This window comes from Capsicum annuum, chromosome 12 (assembly GCF_002878395.1).
Source record: "Capsicum annuum cultivar UCD-10X-F1 chromosome 12, UCD10Xv1.1, whole genome shotgun sequence".
Lineage (NCBI taxonomy): Eukaryota > Viridiplantae > Streptophyta > Magnoliopsida > Solanales > Solanaceae > Capsicum > Capsicum annuum.
This window is the reverse complement of record NC_061122.1, coordinates 4,639,243-4,660,082: the sequence shown is the minus strand read 5'-3', so window position 1 is coordinate 4,660,082 and position 20,840 is coordinate 4,639,243. Positions and strand designations below refer to the sequence as shown.

At 34.6% G+C, this 20,840-nt stretch overlaps 2 protein-coding genes across 6 annotated transcripts; one reads left to right on the top strand and one right to left on the bottom strand.

The window, feature by feature from the left end:
* Positions 1-6,279: 6,279 nt before the first annotated feature.
* On the bottom strand, positions 6,280-13,076 carry LOC107850273 (8-hydroxygeraniol dehydrogenase). Of its 5 annotated transcripts, none has more exons than XM_047400605.1 (6): positions 10,032-10,724; positions 8,559-8,888; positions 7,987-8,100; positions 7,012-7,522; positions 6,762-6,915; positions 6,280-6,672 (listed from the first exon to the last, which is right to left on the bottom strand). In XM_047400605.1, the coding sequence occupies exons 2-6, from the start codon at positions 8,645-8,647 to the stop codon at positions 6,470-6,472; spliced, it is 1,071 nt and encodes a 356-aa protein (XP_047256561.1). In that variant the 5' UTR covers positions 8,648-8,888; positions 10,032-10,724; the 3' UTR covers positions 6,280-6,469. The 5 variants fall into 5 exon arrangements, with proteins under 5 accessions (XP_047256561.1, XP_016550167.2, XP_016550165.2 ...); XM_016694681.2 differs by having other exon boundaries at positions 8,559-8,604; positions 10,032-10,721; XM_016694679.2 differs by lacking the exons at positions 8,559-8,888; positions 10,032-10,724 and adding an exon at positions 12,922-13,076.
* Positions 13,077-17,049: 3,973 nt separating this feature from the next.
* Positions 17,050-19,745, top strand: LOC107850278 (8-hydroxygeraniol dehydrogenase). Its single transcript, XM_016694687.2, has 5 exons — positions 17,050-17,479; positions 17,877-17,990; positions 18,585-19,095; positions 19,208-19,361; positions 19,463-19,745. Exons 1-5 carry the CDS (start codon positions 17,382-17,384, stop codon positions 19,663-19,665), a joined length of 1,080 nt encoding a protein of 359 aa, XP_016550173.2. The 5' UTR covers positions 17,050-17,381; the 3' UTR covers positions 19,666-19,745.
* The last annotated feature ends 1,095 nt before the right edge of the window (positions 19,746-20,840 follow it).

Genomic DNA, 20,840 nt, shown 5'->3' with positions numbered 1-20,840 from the left:
CCGTCGTAGATCTTGTCTTATGTTAGCCATCGATTAGACTGGTCAACTGTAGACTTACACCTTTAGATATACATCGATTAATATCCTAAGTATGCGTAGACCACGTTGATCGATATGCACTACCATAGACTGTCACTTGGATGTAGTTAAAAAATATATAAATAAATTAAAAATAAATGTAGTGTTGATTTCTACACATGTGAGTGAGTATAAACAAGACACACAATCATATTAGAGCTTGTACAATGTGAATTAAGGAGTGTGTGGATTGGTAGTAGTTGAATGTTTAATATGCTAAGAGTAGTGTTTTTTAAAGCACAAGTATGTATTAAGGATATTTATTGTATTGAGGATGATGATTGTTCAACCACTATCCATTTAGTGTGTGGAATGGATAGTGGTTAAACAATCATCATCCTCAATACAATATATATCCTTAATACATACTTGTGCTTTGAGAAATATTACTCTTAGCACATTGAACATTCAGCCACTACCCATCCACACATTCCTTAATTCACTTTGTACAAGCTCTAATATGATTGTGTGTCTTGTTTACACTCACTCACATGTGTAGAAATCAACACTACATTTATTTTTAATTTATTTATTCAATTTTTTAACTACATCCAAGTGACGGTCTATGGCAGTGCACATCGATCAACGTGGTCTACGCATACTTCGGATATCAATCGATGCACATCTAAAGGTGTAAGTTTATGATCGACCAGTCTAATCGATGGCTGACATAAGCCATGATCTACTATGGTCTATTAAGTGTCACCACCAGTCTATAGACCAGACTAATCGATGGACCCTTAAGATTACCTATTTATTTTAATTATTTTGTTCCACCATCCCTAAAATATGTTAGTATCTGTTTAAATCATTTTTAATTTAATTATTTTGTTTCGCCAGCCCCAAAATATGTAATTGTCTGTTTAAATCATTTTTATTTTTATTATTTTGTTTCATCAGTTCCAAAATATGTTATTTTCTATTTAAATCATTTTTAATTTAATTATTTGGTTCCACCAGTCCCAAAATATATTATTGTCCATTTTAATTTAACCAGTGACGAATCGACTCACATTATCTACGATCGACTACTATACAAGGTCGATGAATGACGGAGCATATGATTCATGATAGACTATATATCACTTTTTATAGAAACTTGAAATTAATAAAGTCAAACTACAATATTGTTTATTGAACGAGACATACATATTTGAAATTCGTGTTTGTACAGAAGAATAACCACCACAAGAAAGAAAAATGAATCATAAAAAATGTGGTAAACATAATGTTCAAACTGAAATTGTTCATTAAAGTAAAACTGAAACTTACATTAAACTTTTTCATTGCATTACTTGATAAAATTTGCAGCAAAAGGGGGAAAATGGAAGAAGCTTTCTTCTAACAAAGTCTTACTGAGAAAGTTTCTTCAACAATGAACAAACCACAAAAACTTAACAACATAAATAAAAAAAATAGTAAACTAAATTATAGGGATGATGGGGGGTGATGTAGTCGTTGTCGTCCATTCCAAGACGCTCCAGAATTGCTCGGAGGAAACGAGCAATTCATCGGAGCTCATGCTCCAAGTAACGGCGGTATTCTCCCAGGCCGTAGAATAGCCGATCAAAATCATTTTGAAGTAGAAGGAAATCGTAGTGACGAGGGGGAACACGTCTAATTGGGCGAAGGGCAATTATACGATTAGGCATGATTTCTGATGTTTTGGGAAAGAAGAAGAAGGTTTCTGATGTTTTGGGTTTAGGGACAAGTGAAGGGTTATGTAGAAATAGGGCCTATACTTATAGTCCTATAGATGGCATCTTTTTATATATCCAGACAATTTTCAGTCAACGCGTGTAGGAATAGAGAACGTTTGGTTTGCGTATACCAGCGGTTTTTCCTGAGAACAGACGTGTTTGCATCTTTTAATTAATTGGGAACAGGAAATAATGATTCAATGTATCTATTACAAAGATATGGCGGTATAAATATCTACATAGTGTGTTTGATGATTAATCATATAACAAATAAATATTATTTAATAGACTGAGTTAAAGATATACCATAGAATATATGTAGTCTATCCTAGACAAAGCTTTAAGTCGATAACAATTGAACGTTAAATTCTACTAAAATGCACATTTATACTCCAAAACAACAGCTTTACAACTGAAGCAAAATAAAGCCTATCTATGATTTGTTGGCCATGCTACACGTGGTTCTTTTGTGCCCAGATTTCTTGCATATTGAACACCTAATCCTCCTTTTGGACTTGAACGTCTCACCGATGCCCTTAGTGCATTTGAATTTCTTCCTTCCGAGTTTGGGATCGTAGGAGGGTGGAGAAATTTTAGTGTCTAGTAATTCCTGTGACATATTTCATTCGGCCTCTGGATGGACAACGTTAATTGCTTCCAAGAATGCGAGGAGGTAACTTGCAGCTTTATAAATTGGTGAAGAGTACTCGTAGATGGAGTTTCCATAACCTACCCCATCGCCATACTTTTCTCGCAAAGCTGCCATCGCATGTTCGCATAGTATTTTTACCAAGTCAAATTTCTGACAAGAACAACTCCTCTCCAAGAGATTGACCTTGGCAGTAACACCATTGCCGAACACCGTGTACTGGTCTAGAACCCCGTTTGGATTAGTCGCATACAAGGAATCGCTCACACTCTTGTTATCCCTTAGGATTTTTTTCGCACAAGGAACAAATATGTTCTCTTTACCATCGACATAGGTATACCGCTCCCTAAACCTTTTACTAAATTTTTTAGCAATTGAATTGAATATGTACGATATGGGGTACTCCCATTCAACCATCAAAACCGAGTTGAGAGACTCGACGATGTTTGTGGTCATCACATCGTACCTATTGCCCAGGAAGTGTGCTCTACTCCATTTTTCAGAATCAAGCACATTTTCAAGGACGTGTGCTGCCTCGGGGCAATTATACTTTAATTCCTAAAAATTCTCGCTAAACTCATCAAAGGAATACGCCTTTGCCGTGGCGTAGAATAGATAAAGATGTTCTCTACAGTGTTGATTTACACGGAGATTTTCAGCGAGGTGCCTCATGCAAAGTCCATGATGTGCACGACTATATGCCCGGGAGAAGACATTGGCGATGCTAATGTGCCTGTCGGTTATAACACATAGATCTGGTTCATCTTCTACGATAGACTTTAATTTCTGGAAGAAGAAGGTCCAAGAAGCATCATTCTCTTTATCGATGACACTAAAGGCAATTGGAAAGATGTGATTTTTGGTGTCCTGTGCAACTGCACTCAACAACACGCCCCCGTACTTTCCATACAAATGTGTGCCACCGATGGCAATTACCTTTCTCATGTGGGCATATCCCCGTATGCAAGCTCCAAATGCTAAGAAGTAGTAAATGAACGATCCATCAATCTGGTTTACCATGATAGAGTAGGAAGACCCTGGATTCAACAACTCCACCATGTGGGGAAAACCGGCAAGCAAGCATATCCGTGCTCCGGTGTCCCGCGAATGATTCTCTTCGCAATTACACTTCCTTTCCAACACATCCAGTAGCTTGCGTGGCAATGCAGCTCCTTGAACACAATTCTTTGAATTTCACTTATGCTTGGACCCTTACCATCCCGAAAATGATTTACGCATAGTGAAGCAATCAATTTGAATGATATTTTCTTTTGCTTGTGGGTGTCGAGTTCAACACCACACGTGTGCTCCCCGACATACTTCTATATGTGAAATCTGTCCGAGGTTTCGTACTTCTTTGCCCGCAACAACCAGCCACAACCAGGAGATACGCATTTTGCCTTCAACAATTTGGTGCAGCTCTTCTCCATATGATAATCAAAAGACTGCCTCACCGCTGCTCTGTCTAGTAGCATTTTAAGCTGTTTTTTGTCGGTAAATATTTGATCACGATAGAAATTGGTTCCGTTAGAGAAGGAATGTACTGGTTAGGATCCCATTCCACAGTCTTCTTCTGCATCTTATGAGTCCGATAAAACGTCTTCTATATGCACACAGTCATCTTTCATATTCATGGGATGATCGCCATCGCTATCGTAATCATTCAAATTGTCGTCAACTATCTGACACCGAGGTGGGGACGGTGATGAATTCATTGATCATTCAAAGGACTTGTCGACTATACTTATCCTTAAAACAGGTCTAAAGCCATCTACATCAACATCCATTATGGAGAGGGACACACACGCATCATTATTTATGATCGTAGGATTTACCTTTTCCCTCGAATGCATTAGATAACTAATCACCACGTTGCTCAACGCGTAATCTAGATCCCCACTCTGCTTTATGCTTGCAACCAATTCGTCGTATGAACTGTTGCGGCGAACAGCAATAGGCAGTGTCACCTTGGTAAAAGATCTCCATTTCCAACCTCTAGGAGTATTCACTCATTCTCCCATGAAATCACCTGCAACCAGAGCAAATTCTGCAATAGACATCCTAGAATTAACCTTTGGTCGACGGTAGATTAAGCTTAGGGTCTATGTCGGGATGTATGCACGGTCGATGAATAACAATGACGGGTCGATGACTACGCAGATATCCATACAGAAACTTGAAAATGCAAATATTGCTTCTAATCAATGGTCGTTGGGTTTATGAAATAGAGAAATGAACTTGGAGTCGCCTTAGTTATTGTAATGTACTTCTAAAGAGTTTTTAACTGATGTGATTGATTTAAAGCTTTTTAACAATGATGGAAAATGTGTTTGAGAAGATAACAAACTAATGGAGTAAAATGAATGCAATGGACGAGCTTATGAGGTTTGTGGACTGATTTAGAGCTGATCGCCGAAAAATAACGCCGAAAAGGACGCCGGAATCAGAGCTTTTTTTGGAGGGAAAGAACCACCTTCTATTTTTAGCTTTTGGATTTATTTTTTTATATTTTTGAAAACCTAGATATTTTATAATGGTGGATGATGGAGTGGGTTGAAGTGTATTATTAAAAACTTGGGGATGAATTTGTTAAGTTGGAAATATTGGGTTAAAGTTTAGTATTAAAAACATTGTGGGTGAATTTGTTGAGTTGGATAAATTTAAGGTGATGTGGATTAAAAAGGGTATTTGGCAAATTTTTCACAACTTTTTAATAAACCACAAAAAAGTGTTCAAAAGAGCATTTTTGGCCAACTTGCCCAACTTTCGTCCCACTCATCAATGTCTGCTACTTGGAACATAAACGACATAACATAATATGGAGCCCAATATCGAGCAAATGGACTTAAAACCACTCAACCTTAAAATTTAGCTTATGAGTTGATTAATGTTGAAGACATAATTAATTAAGTAAAAATGTCTTTAAATCTCTAACCGTTTAAGGTTTTTAAATGAAACAATTACACAACTCAACATGATATCAAAACCAGGATAGATCCTAGGTTCGAGTGTCGTTGTATATGTGTAAGTGTGTTGGATAAGTCACATTAGGAAGGCCATATGTGAATATTACAAAGCCACAAGTCAAAATTCATCTATGCCTAGAAAGAGAGTAAGTATTTTCTACGTTTCTCATTTTGCTTGTGTATGAGTATTGATGCACTCAATCCATTTTCACCAACGAAGAAATAGTATATATATTCTCTAATTTCTCATGATCACACTCACATTGGTCCAAGAATCATTGGAGGAAGCAAGTGAAGGAAAAATGGGGCTAGAAAGCCCCTTGGAAAATACTTGCGTCTAAGCCGTTTTGGATCTGCTTTTGATCCACTATAGCATTTCAAGAGCGGATCAAAACATTCCCTAGTGGGTCTTTTTTTCAATTGGGTCACTTTTGGACCCTAAAATTATAATAATTATCCTGAACTATAAATATTTTGGAGGCTAGCTCATTCTCTTAGTTTTGCTTGATTATTGATGAATTGAAGAATGCTTCTCCATTGAGTGAGAGTATTGGACGACTTTTGTTGAACTTTGGTTTAGAAATGTTGGTTAAGAGGGCGTTCATCTCCCTCTTGATCACCGTAGGAATTAGGTGTTCGATTAGATTTTAATTGAGGGTAATTAGAGTTTGACATACTCTTTTGTTCTTGGTTACTTCTTTTCTTGTGTCTAATTATCTATCTTATCGATTATCTTTACTTTTTCGTATCGTTGTTAGTTTTCGTAGTTCGATTCTGTATGACTCACATCCAATCATCTGATTAGGGAACGGAACAATTCCCGTGAAGCTTCCGCCACATGCCTAATTTATGAATCGACTCTGATACAAATTTGTATAGTTTGGTATAAATACTGAATTTTGATAGTTTTATTCTCTACTTTTCAACGTTACACGATTGTTGAGTATTACCAATACTAGAAAACACAATATCATATTTATTCTCTGACTCCTTCCTTTGATACACAAAACATAAGAAATAATTTTCTTAACAAAAATTAAATAAACAGATATTTCCAGAAACAAGAAGTCCCCATCTTAACTCTTGTTCAATGTATTGCCTATGTCAAGCACAAAACGATACTTCACGTCCGCTTTCGAAAGGCGCTCCAACGCTGTATTCACATAGTCCATCGACACGATTTCAACATCTGGTGTTATGTTATGCTTAGCCGCGAAATCTACCATCTCTTGTGTCTCCTTTATCCCTCCTATCGCGCTCCCCGCCACTAGCTTCCTTCCTGTTATACACATATTATATATCAGTACTTTCAGCTCAAATTTTCAAAAAAAGCGTACAGACAAAATCGTCATTCAAGAATAAACGTACCCAAAAGCAGGGGAAATACGGGTAACTCTAGTGGTTTTTCAGGTGCACCAACCATCACTAGCTTCCCGTGAGATCTCAACAAATCAATCAATGGAAGAAGAGGGTGAATTGCAGAAACAGTATCGATGATGCCATCGAGTGAGCCAGCTGCAGCCTGTTCGGATAACACACGAAAAAAATTTAGTACTATTCATATGTCACAATCGTGTTATAAATTTGAGATCGAAGCATAGTTGATTGATTGGTTAACCTGCATTTGGTCCGGGTCACGACTAACCAAAAATGAGTCCGCACCCAAACGCTCAATTGCTTCATCCTTCTTACTAAGAGATGTACTAATGACAGTAACTTTGGTACCAAAGGCCTTAGCAAATTTGACAGCCATATGACCAAGTCCACCAAGACCAACAACACCAATGTGCATTCCAGGCTTGTCAAGCCCAAAATATTTCAATGGACTATAAGTTGTGATCCCTGCACACAACAATGGGGCAGCTTCCATTGGTAAAGTTTCCGGCCAGTGGACCACGTAGTGCTCATCCGTTACCATGATATCAGAGTAACCACCATACGTAGGTGTTCCATCGGAGTAAATACCATTGTATGTCATTATCTGATCACGGCAGTAATTTTCAAGATCGTTGTCACAATTTACACATTTTCTACATGATCCTACTAAACATCCAACTCCAACTTTGTCTCCAATTCTAAATTTCTCCACTTTGCTACCAATTTCAGTTACTACACCAACAATTTCATGCCTGTAAGAGAAATTGACAATTGCAACATATTAAATATGAATAGTATTAGCATAACATGTTATCAGACTAGTGTAATTCCACAAGTAGGGTCGGAGGAGATAGGATGTACACATATCTTACCCCTACCTGGTTGTTCAGCGACATATTTCATTCGTCATGAAGCCCAATTATATGATCAAATTTACAATTTCTTAGTCCAAACAGTTAGAAAGAAGGAAGATGCACCCAAAATTAGGTACTTATATCGTTCAAAATTCTGGATCCGCCTCTGCATTTATTTAACAAAAGAAAATGTACATATATTGCAATATTACAAGATTACTCTTTCGAAACTTGTGAATGATTTATGATCAGCTAGCCCATCTACCATTTTCCAGTTATATTATGTACATTAGGGGTGCATATCGCAAATTACTTATTAAAGAACATATATAGCAAAAGAGATGGAGCAAAATGAAACTTACCCAGGTACCATTGGATATATGCTATTGCTCCATTCACCCTTGATCTGATGAAGATCAGAATGACAAATTCCACAATACATAACTTTGAACTGCACATCTTTTTCACCAGTCACCCTTCATCGAATCAAAATTAAACCAAAACTCCAATTAGAAAAGTAGATATATATTGTTCGACCAATTAGTTTACTGTCAGTGTGTATGTTGTGTATAGCATGTATATTCAGTATAAAATTTACACTTTCCTATACAGTTTGTACATATTTTGTAAACTAATTGGTTGGGGTGTTAGTGAAGAATTGTCAATAATATAGGTTTAACTGCACTTGATCGTGCAAAAAAACTTTGTAATATCAGTTTATATGACTTAAATCAGAAAAAGAAAGTTATTAAAAAAAGTGTAGCCCAGTGCACTAAAGCTCTCGCTCTCCGAAAAAGGCCGGACCACAAGGGTTTTTGTATGCAACCTTATCTTGCATTTTTGTCAGAGGATGTTTACACGGATTGAACTCGTGACTTTTTAAGTGCATGACAATACCTTTACTGATTAATATAAAGATAAAACGAATGTGTACCTTCTTGAAAAGTTGAAAGGAGAAAGAACACCAGAAGTGTCTCTAGCTGCCCATCCAAATGCAGTAACATTCTCATTTGAGTTTTCCATCTTCTTGATTATTTTATTTTGGAAATATTACAAACAAATAATTTTGAGTAGTAGAATTCTATGCCAATGTGTTGATTTTCATTTGTATATATAGGCCTTAGGATGATGTATTTGATGAGGTGTGAAGCAAATGATATCGTCATGGCTGCTTTGTACAATTTGCTTTTGTTGGATCAATAATTAAATATGACATTATAGGACCAAGGTCTGGCTGCAACAACTATTTTTTTCGGTCCGATGTCTGGTACCATATTAAAGAATGTAAATAGGTTATATATCAATTTTCTTTCTCGAAAAATATATAAGAACAAGGGTATGAGCACCAATATTAGCCATAAAAGTCCATTGAATCTGGATTCATATCGGGAAATTCCATATTGGAGGATAAGGTGTGTCACACCCCTTTTTTGACCAAAAAAATATGCACTTTAAGTTCGAAAGGGTTTTATTATTAAGGTGACAAAAATAAAAAAAAATTTGTTTCAAAAAAAAAAAGGATTATTTACATTTTTTTTTTATTCAGAGTCGTCACTTGGCATAATCCGGTGTGCCAAGTCACCTTTGGAAAATCCTTTTCGAAACAGTTTGACTCTAAAAACTGATCCGCGAATAGAGATTCCGGCTAAGGAATTCTGTTGACCGAGGGGAAGGTGTTAGGCATCCCTCGATCCCGTGGTTCGACCACGGTCGCTTGGTGGAGCGTATCGGCTAACTTTGACACCACGAGGGTATAAACCACACAAAACATGCAAAAACAATCAATCAAGCAAACAAGATAAAACAATCCAAAATTTAGTGTCCAGTCTAATTATACAGTCCAAAAATAAAATTAAAAAAATGCGTAAAAATAAATCCTACTCTAAATTAATTCTAGACTAATGCTCTACCAGACGCCTCGGACCTTCATCACGAACGTCCTCTTGGTACAAAATACTCAGGGCATTCCCCGGCCGATAAACACAAGTACCTGGGGCATTCCCCGGCTGAATAGTACATTTTAATCCAAATACGATAAATTAGAAAAAAAAAAAACATTCAACCAATATTTCATATTCAAACATTCAACCAATCAACAAGTTCTAAAATTTGTCTACCCAAACCTATATTACCTATCCATTTCAACCTAAACACGATCCAATCGTGTTCACAAACTTAAAATTTATTCCGAACTAAACAGAACAACCAACAAACTAACATGAATCTAAAATCATTCGTTTTATCAATTTCTCGATCCCGTCCCGCTAGCTTCATTTTTATCAATCACGTTACGCATATAATCATCACATCACAACTTCAACAAAAATCCACCAACCATGGTTGCACCAACATAATCAAGACAATTCAACAAATCAAGGTAAAGAAAAAGGGAGGTAAGAAAGTGGACCTTTCGATAATCAATTTCAGTTGAATAATGATATTAAAGAAGCCCAAATTTCGAATTCGGAATAGAAGACCTCAATCGGAAAAACTCTCAAGCTCGGTATCGCCAAAATTGAAGCTCTAAACTGGTTGTGGGACGCAGATTAAGACAAAACAGGACCCCAAGACTCAAAACAGTAGCAAACCGATGAACCACTGTATGTTTCGACGTTTTTCCGGCGACACAGTCATCGGAGTAAATAACTGGACGCGACCTCTACCTCATTGCAATTTGTGTCTCGATTTCCAGTGAATCTAAGCGGAAAACAGAGAGAGGGTGACCTGTTTTTGGCACGAATTTGGGTCGAAATGAACTGACGGTACTATTCTCCGATTTGATCCACCGGAACAGTAGCCAAATCATGGCTTTCGATGTATCTGGCAGCTGAGACGACAAGTTCCGGTGAGTTTCGCCGGAGAATTCAACCCCTGTCCACCCCTTCTACCCCTCTTCTCTCTTGTTCTCTCTCCCCTCACTTGATCTCACTCTCTCTTCTACCTCTACAACTCTCTATGTGTGTGATTTTGTCTGTGGAGTGTTTCTGTGAGTATATTTGTGAATTTCTTGGTGAAGAAAATGATGGAAAGAAGAAGAAAAAAAAATCGTGTCCTTTTTTCTTTTCTTTTTTTTTTCGTATATGTATGTGAATATATGGTCCCTTCCGTGTCCATTCCTTGGGTTAAAAAAAAACGTGTAAAAAAAGGGGGTAGGGGGTAGGGTAGGGTAGTGGTGACGTGGGGGTGGGGTATGGGGATATGCGGTAGTGATGTGTTGTCTAAAATTGATAGGAGGAGTGAATAATTTTGTTACAAAAGAATAATTGGGGATTAGGTTTGTTAGTGGGTTTGTTATTTTTTATATTTTTATGGGATATAATCATACGGGTGAGAGCACGTGGTAAGACAGGGATAAAAATGTGTAACTTGAATCTTCAGAAGGGACAAAATTAGATATCTACAAGGTGTTTCCTAACAAAAGCGACTCCATGAAGGAGTACATACGACTCCAACATTATTGTTCTCACTGCAAGATTTATTTTTACATGTTTATATTATTTGAATATACATAGAGGCATGTATATTGTGTTACTAATATGTATTTGTTTTATTGTGCAAGAAAGGATGAATCAAATCATTGACGAGAATATAAAGATTCAGATTAGATATATTTCGAGAGATATCATTTTGAATTAGACATTAATACATAATCATATAGGTCTTTTAACTTGGTCTCCATATTTATATATTTTCTATAATATTAAGTGTGCATAAATAGATACTTATATTTAAGTAAGCTAAGACGTGTGTCCTCCGTGATATCTACATGACAATTACATACGAATTGTCACGTAAATGTCTCGTTGAACATATATATATTTACTTGTTCAACTTTATATAAATTAAAGTGTTTGCCTGTGTATACCTAAAGTTGACATTCAGATGCACAAATGTATAGAAACGAAGTCACAATTTAAATTTTATGGTTCGAATAATTTTTAAAGTTCATAGTTTTGAGCTTATTGTGTTTTAATAATTAAGAACTTAAACCTACCATTTATCATATATAAATTAGTGGACTTTAATTTATTTATATAAAAAATTATATAATATATAAAAAAAATATTAGATTTAGATTAATATGACTTTGCAAAGCTAGCGAAACTTTGACCAGTATATGCTCATGACCCCTCAATACCCACGTTCATTTTCTTGTAATGATAGCCCTCTTTAATACAAGCAAACTGGCATTTAGTTTTTTATATAATAGTGTAATTGCCCGTGCCTCACACGTGTAATTTCTTATTATTTAAAATTAAATAATTTTATCTATTACGAAGATTGTTAATAAAGTGCAAAAAATTTAAAACATATATTTTACTGTAAGCACATATATATTTTACCATCTATTAGTTTCAAGTGGTTAATGAATTTAATATATTGTAGATGTAGATTTATAAACTTTTTAAATCTTCTTAAAATCAAATTTATTTGATTTAGAATTTTTAAACTAATAAAAATAATGTTAGTTGTCATTAATTCTGATGACTTCTAATAACTAATAAGGAAAGTTTTACCATAAAGATGTTTAATTAATTTTCAACTCTTAAATATTAGGAAAAAAATAGTGAAAAGACGATTTTGTTTAAAACAAAGACTTTTAATGAAGGGCAAAAAGTTCAAATGACATTTCAAGGTCCTTGACACTTTTAATATTATATATATATATATATATATATATATATATATACTTCCTCAATTTCGTATTAGTTCACCTCTATTGACTTGACACACTCATTTAGAAAATCTTTATTAGGGGTTTATTTTACCAAATTAGCCTTATTAATTATACTTTGAAAATATAAATTTGAATAAATACACTTTGCTTAGTCATTTAATGTTAAGGTTAGTATTGAAAGAACATAATAAAATCCTCTTGATCTCATCAAACGGACAACTAAATTGAAACAAATATTTTTAGAAAGATGGTCAACTAAAACAAAACGGAGGGAGTATTATCTTGATATTGATTTTTCCTACAATACAGAAAGTCTGGGTCCAGTACTCCTGAAATCGTGGGCTATAACATACGAATTTGGCCCGAAAATGATTCATTCGCGCTATTTCGCTCGTTTGATCATCCAATAGGTCCGCCAACTCCAATTGCCCACACTCCCACACTCTCCATCATGTCTAGGAGCCCCTGATCGATTTTCGATCCAAAACACGTCCGGACCTAGTCTAGTCTAGTCTAGTCTAGCGTACTGCATTGATAGTGTAAAAAGTCTTTGCACTTATTGTCAGTTTGTATAACTTAAATCCGTCAAGAAAATGATAAAGATAAAATTAATATGTACCTTCTTGAAAAATTGAAAGGCGAAAGAACACCAGAAGTGTCTCTAGCTGCCCATCCAAATGCCTCTACTGGATGTTCATTCTCATATGATTTTGCCATTTTCTTGATTTTTGGAGATACTACAAACAATTAATTGATTAGTGTTATAGACCAATGTTTTAATTTCAATCATTAGTATAAATAGACCATAGTGTATATGATTGATGATGTAGTCGATGAGGTGTGAAGCAAATGCTATCATCATGGCTGCTATGTGCAATTTGATTTTTATTGATAATTAGAGTATTATATTACATAATACTGTATTATATGATGTTGGTTAGAAGGTCCTTTTGTACGTACCAAGGTCTCGCTGCAATAATTATTTTTATTTAAATATATACATAGTGGCATGGATAGTAAGAGTGCCTATTTTATACGACGATAATATATTCAGTATATTTCCACCAAATGGTTTGAGGAGAGTAAGTGTACGCAATCCATACAGGGTCGGCTCAAGCAAATCAGTGGCCTAATGTGAAAATCAAATGGAGGCATTAAATTTTCAAGAAAAATTATTTTCTTATAAAATCTGTATTTTAAATCCTAAGATGCAAAGTTGTAAATATTATAGTCGATTTCTTCTAATAATTTTTTTTTGTTAATATAACTAATGCATTTAATCTTTCTTGAGACATACTTTAAATACATCAAAATTCTTTACTTTTATATTATAAATTTATTTTTTCTACAAATAATATTTAATAATTTTTTAATAAAAAACTATAATCTATTATTGTTAAAAAAAATGAGGCCTCTCAAATTAGGGGGCCTTAGGCGGTTGCCTTTTTTTTAAAAGGATTGAGCCAACACTGAATCCATATCACTATCTCAGAGGTGAGGTAGAGATGTTGTTTCCGATAGATCTCCGGCTCAAGATAAAACAATCTAGACAAGAACAAGATATATACAATAGAAATTACCACACCCGATAATACCATAGACAAGATTCACCAAGTAATATAACAAACGATACAACTTTTGAAATAATACTGACCTTCTACCCTAATCTGTCTCCTCCACAACTTCCTATCTGGGTCTATTTTATGCTATAACATAAAGATATTGGCCTCAATTGGCATCTATGCGTTCAGTCTTTTAGGTGTGCATCAATAATATATGTTTAAACGTATAAAAGTTAAATAAATAGGCGTATGTATCCTATCGACGTAGCGTCCTGCATGACAATTTGCATCCGACGTGGCGTTTATGCCACTTTAGGATGTATTTTTGTACTTTTTCAACTTTATAGAAATCGTGTATTTGTGTATAGTCAATTGAATACTGATGGCAGCTTGAAGACTCAAATTGATGATTTTAGTGTGTCAAACGTGTTTGATGATTTCAGGTGTGGGAATAGGTATGCCCATATTAATTTGGACTAAATATGTCACTTTCTAGGTATAAAGAAAAAGTTATAGTCTAATTTCGAATCATTTTTCGATCATCATATTACACTTGTTGCTTGCTAAAAGCTTCCTTTATAGGGTAGAAATTAGAATACATCGAAACGAAGACTATTTGACTAGATACATGACAAGCTTAAAAAGGATCAAAATCCACTAAAAAAGGCAGTTTGGTGCACTATATTTTCGTTATGTGTAGGATTTGGGAAAGAATTCGGTCACAAGGATCTATTATACACAATCTTCCTTTACATTTCTGCAAGGGGTTGTTTACAATACTTGAACTCATGACCTCCTGATCACATGACAACAACTTTACCGGTTACTCCAAAACTCCCCTTCAAGGATCAAAATCCACTAAAAAGAGCAGCCCGGTGCACTGAGCTCCCGCTATGCGCAGGGTTGGAGGAAGGGTCCGACCACAAGCATCTATTGTATGCAGTCTCACATTACATTTCTGCAAGGGGCTGTTTTCAATATACTTGAACCCATGTCCTCCTCACATGACAACAACTTTACCAGTTAATCCAAGACTCCCGTCCGAGGATCAAAATCCACAAAAAGAGTTAAACTCAGCTAAGCCAATAGTTATACGCATTGTAACATGAAAACTATCTGTCCACGAAGATCACAAAAGCTTGGTGTAACGATTGTACACCATTTGAACTTTCCACCTAATATTGAGAACTTGATTATTTTCTATGTAAACATGATTGCTCATCATTGTTCTTTACCAATATCAGTCTTCTCGTCCTAGGAGATTGAATATTTTTTTTTTATATTTTTTATCTTTTGCTATTTTATCAATTATTGTATGATCGGTTATTTAATTCGTTATTTTGATTATTATTACTTTTAATGTTAAAGAATTAATCTTATTTAGATTAATTACATTGCTTTAGACACCATTAAAACAAACTCAACTACTTTCCCCGTTTCATTTTAGTTGGCCCTTTTTTCTAAAAATATTTGTTTCAATAGAGTTGTCCCTTTGAAGAAAACAAGAGAATTTTAATATGTTCTTCCAATAATATCCTTGTCAGTAAATGACTAAATAAGTTATATATATTTAAATTTATATTTTCAAAGCATAATTAATAAGGCTAATTTGGTAAAATATACCCCTAATAAATATTTTTCTTAATGGATGTACCAAATTCATAGGGGCCAACTAATACGAAATAGAGGGAGTAACATATAATTTGAAAAAGAATCGTAGTTAAGGGATCATACACATATTTCAACTAAGATATTAGGATATATGGTTAGTGGTTACCCTTCTAGCATTATTAGGTGTGTTTGGTATGGATGGGTAATATTTTTTAATTTTTTCATATTTGATTGAAGATTCTGCAAGTTCATTAAAAATCAGGAGAGCAATTTCTGACGAGAATAGAAAAAAGCAAGTTTTGTAAATAACACATTTCATTAGATTATTCCCCCGCCCCCCCCCCCCCCCCCACATTCGATCCTTATTGTTTGCTTAGATTATTGACAAATTTGCAAACAAAAGGAGAATAAAGGCAGCATCTACCCTACCACTTATTTTCAACCTTTAAAAAATTAATCGTGAGAACAAAACTTATTTTCAACCTTTAAAAAATTAATTAATTGTGAGAAAAAAAATTATCTTCAAACTTTATCTTAGTTCAAACAAAAGGAGAATAAAGGCAGCATCTACCCTACCACTTGAGGACTATATCTCAATTCCATTATAATTTGTGTTAAAAGTTGTAGGTGGATTTTTTTTCTTTTTATAAAAAATAAATTTTGACAAATAGTCAATTATTTATTTAGGTTGATAAAGAAGGAAATAATATGGGTCCTCCATGAGATCAATTCAGAAAATAAAATAACAAGGAAAAAAAAACGGAAAAGATATCTATTTGAAATAGTTATACTATGTATGAAAAAAGTTATTGTTATAGCTCATTTTAATTAACTCAGTTAAAGATTTAAAATCTTTTGGCTTTAAAAGATTAAGTGCGATAAAACATGACTATGTAATTATGATCCATAACTATGTAATCTTTTGTACAGTTTCATTTGTATATCAATATAATCAAGTATCTTTGATATTTATACTTTTTATTCGTTGGTAAGAATATCATTTTTTTGATACAATTTGAAGCATATAAAAGTACAAAATACAAATTATATATCTTGATATGGACTGTATTTATTAATAAAATTTGAACCATACAAATACAAATGATACATTTATATCAAGCGATACATTTGTATTTATATATGATAGGCTTAAGCAAATCAAATGATGCAAATACAAATAATGCAGTTGTATATACTGACCGCTGAACCATCCAAATATACAAATAATAAGTTTGTATCAAATGATAAAATAGTATCTATGAGTTATAATTAGCAAAACGTTGCTAAGAAAGTCTGATTTTTGTCCTCAAGTTTTCTATTTTTGAAAGTTCCTCTTTATCTAATTCATATTTTATCCAATTTATTTCAATTTATATTTATACGGATTGAATGTAATTCAATTTATTTTACCTTATTTCATTTTCAGTCCGATCCAATTCGCCCAATAAACGCCACCAGCTTGCACTCAAAAAGCCTATTATTATTCATAGATATATCAAAAAATATCAACCTCTTCTTTTTTCCTTGTATCCTCCAATAATATTGCTTTCTCTATCCTATTATTGCTGCATAGTACGTTACTCAAAAATCAAGAATCACAAAAAAAAAAAATATATTGAAAAAAAACACATGAGAATGAACATTCAATTAAGGCCTTTGATTAACTCATATTTATATGAACGAATTGTAATTCAGTTTATTTTAACTTATTTCATTTTCAATTCGATTCAATTGGCCTATTTACCACCACCAACTTGCACTCAAAGGGCCTATTATTATTCATACATATATCAAGAAATATCAACCACTTCTTTTTAGTGTACTCCAATAATATTGCTTTCTCTTTCCTCTTATTGCTATCCATAGTACATTACTCAAAAAATCAAGAATCACCAAAAAACAAAAAATGGAAAAATCACATGAGAATGAACATCCAATTAAGGCATTTGGATGGGCAGCTAGAGACACTTCTGGTGTTCTTTCTCCTCTCAATTTTTCAAGAAGGTACAAATAAATTCATTTTTTTTGGATTCTTTGGTTTGGAAAATTATACTTCCTCCGTTTCATTTTATATGGCGTACTTTCATTTTTAGTTAGTCTCGAAAAGAATATCATCTTACTAATAGAAATAATTTAACTATAAAATTCCATTTTTACTCTTAATGAAATAGCTTATAACCAAGCAAATATCTCAAAATTATTTTAGGCAACGAGTTTCAAAAGATTTTTTTTTTCTGAAACATGATGTCAAGTCAAAGAATGTCACATAAAATAATGGAACCGAGAGAGTAGTAGATGTTTAAGGTGGTCTGCGTACACTACTCTTCTTAAATCCCACTCGTGAAATTATACTGAGTATATTATTGTTAGTATTTTATTTGGATTGAAATGGATGATGCAGGGTGACTGGTGAAAAAGATGTGCAGTTCAAAGTATTATATTGTGGAATTTGTCATACTGATCTTCATCAGATCAAAAATGATTGGGGCATCACCAAATATCCTATTATACCTGGGCAAGTTTACTCTTTTATTGCATACTTTATTTTACTTTTTTTATGTTCTTTATTTGTGATCGTCAAAAAATTATATTGTGCATATAGGTAATAAAAATTTGTAAGCAGCGTTGAATCGATTTTACATTAGAGAATTTTCTAGTGTAACGCTCCGAAATCCAATATGATGCTTCAATATTTTCGAAGGACTCGAGTAACATAGATATGGACTATATGGTAAATAATTTGAACCTCAAAAATAATTATGTAAATACTAGAGTGGACTATATTTTGTGTAGTTGTTCATATTACAAATGGGCAGGACAACTCGATGCACTAAGCTTCCACTATGCGTGGGGTCTAGTGAAGAATCGGACTACAAAATTTTATTGTATGCAATCTTATCCTGCATTTCCGTAAGAGTTTGTTTCCACTTTCCATAGCTCGAACCAATGACCTCTTTTACTTATGCCAAGGCTCCCCTTAAGTCATTCATATTTCTAATGTATAGTGGAATTGAATAACAAGAACTTATGTGTTGGAGGTCAATATATATATATATATAGTTTTGATTTTATGAAATCAAAATTATGTCAATTTCAATTGTTTTTTCAGGCATGAAATTGTTGGTGTGGTAACTGAGGTTGGTAACAAGGTAGACAACTTTAAAGTCGGAGAGAAAATAGGTGTTGGATACTTAGTAGGATCATGTCGAAAATGTGACAATTGTGCCAACGATCTTGAAAATTACTGTCCTGGTTTGATAATGACAGCCAATGGTACTTACTCTGACGGGACCATCACGCAGGGAGGTTACTCCGATCTCATGGTTGTCGATGAGCATTTTGTCGTTCATTGGCCGGAGAATTTGCCAATGGAAGCTGCTCCATTGTTATGTGCAGGGGTCACAACTTATAGTCCATTGAAATACTTTGAACTTGATAAGCCTGGAATGCACATCGGTGTTGTTGGTCTTGGTGGACTTGGTCATATGGCTGTGAAATTTGCTAAGGCATTTGGTACCAAAGTGACTGTCATTAGTACATCTGCTGGTAAGAAAGATGAAGCAATTGAGCGTTTGGGTGCGGACTCATTTTTGGTCAGTCGTGACCCTGACCAAATGCAGGTTAACCGTTAACCATTCAATCAACTATGCTTCGATCTCAAATTTATAACAGGAGTCAGACACGAGAATAATAATTATACTAATTTTTGTTTGCATGTGTAAATACTAGCAGGCTGCAAGGGGCTCACTTGATGGTATCATTGACACTGTATCTGCAGTTCACCCTATTTCTCCATTGCTTAATTTGTTGAAAACTAATGGGAAGTTAGTAATGGTTGGTGCACCAGAAAAACCACTAGAGTTGCCTGTATTTTCCTTGCTTGCAGGTATATGTGAAACTTTCACGTAGTATCTCATTCTTCATTTCGAACATGTCCCTTTGATTATATTGACATTTGACAACACAAGTTTATAACATGGAAAATAGGACGTAAGCTAGTAGCAGGGAGTGGAACCGGAGGGTTGAAGGAGATGCAAGAGATGGTAAACTTTGCGGCAAAGCATAACATAACACCGGATGTTGAAGTCGTGCCAATGGACTATGTGAATACAGCGTTGGAGCGCCTAGTGAAATCGGACGTGAAGTATCGATTTGTGCTTGATATTGGCAATACATTGAACAAGAGTTAGTATATATGGACATCTTGTTATCGTTGTGTGTTTGTATTTTAAGTAACAAACTGGTGAGTTCAAGATGGAATTACATATCATACACTCTTATGTTACAATTTATATGCCACGATAATATAACAAAAGTATTGAGCAGGAGAAGTTATAGAACAAGAACAGTGAAGGAAAATAAAACAACCGAAAGCTTTTTCTTGAATAGAAAATATGGCGACTGAAATTACAAGAGAAAACAGAGCAACTTTACTCTGTATATATAGACTCCTAGTACAAATATAACTCTTAAATTTAACGTTTTATTCCACCTAACTTACTAATAAAATTACTAACTTCCAGGCCACTTTATAAGGTGAACAAACCTCGCCTAGTAATTATTTTGACCTGGTAAATGCAGTAAACTAAATAAAACAGTAAGTTGCACTAATTTGTTACACTCCCCCTTAGTGCAAGCTCACGATGAACTACTTCCAGAGTATCTCGAAAGTAGTGAAACTTAGACTTCTCCAAAGCTTTAGTGAATATATCCGCAATTTGAGCGTTGGTGCGAACAGTTGTCAGTTCAATCTCTTCACTTAAGACTTTCTCACGAACAAAGTGATGGCGGATCTCAATATGCTTCGTTCGAGCATGAAAAACTGGATTTGACGCAAGTTTGATGGCACTTTCGTTGTAACACTTGATTTGCACAGCATAGTCTACTTTCTGGCACATATCATTGATTAACCTTCTCAACCAAATGCACTCTTGTGCGGCCATGGTTGCTGCAATATATTCAGCTTCAGTGGTAGAAAAAGAAACAACATCTTGCTTCTTGTTGCACCAAGACACCACTGCTGACCCGGTACTAAAACCTGCCCAATTTTCATCAGTAAATCCATTCAATAAAAAAGTATCACACCTCTTGTACCAAAGTCCATGACTAAGAGATCCTTTCACATAGCGCAAGATCCTCTTTGCGGTATTTAAGTGAGAAGTTGTTGGATTTGCATAAATTGAGAAATGACACCAATAGAGTAAGATATTTCTGGCCTTGTGATAGTCAGATAAATCAAACTTCCAACTAGCTGTCGGAACTTTATTGCATCCTTCAAAGCCTCCTCTTCATCCTTCTTCAACTTGAGATTTGGCTCCATTGGAGTAGTCTTTTCTTTCGACTCCCCCCATGATGAAACGTTCTA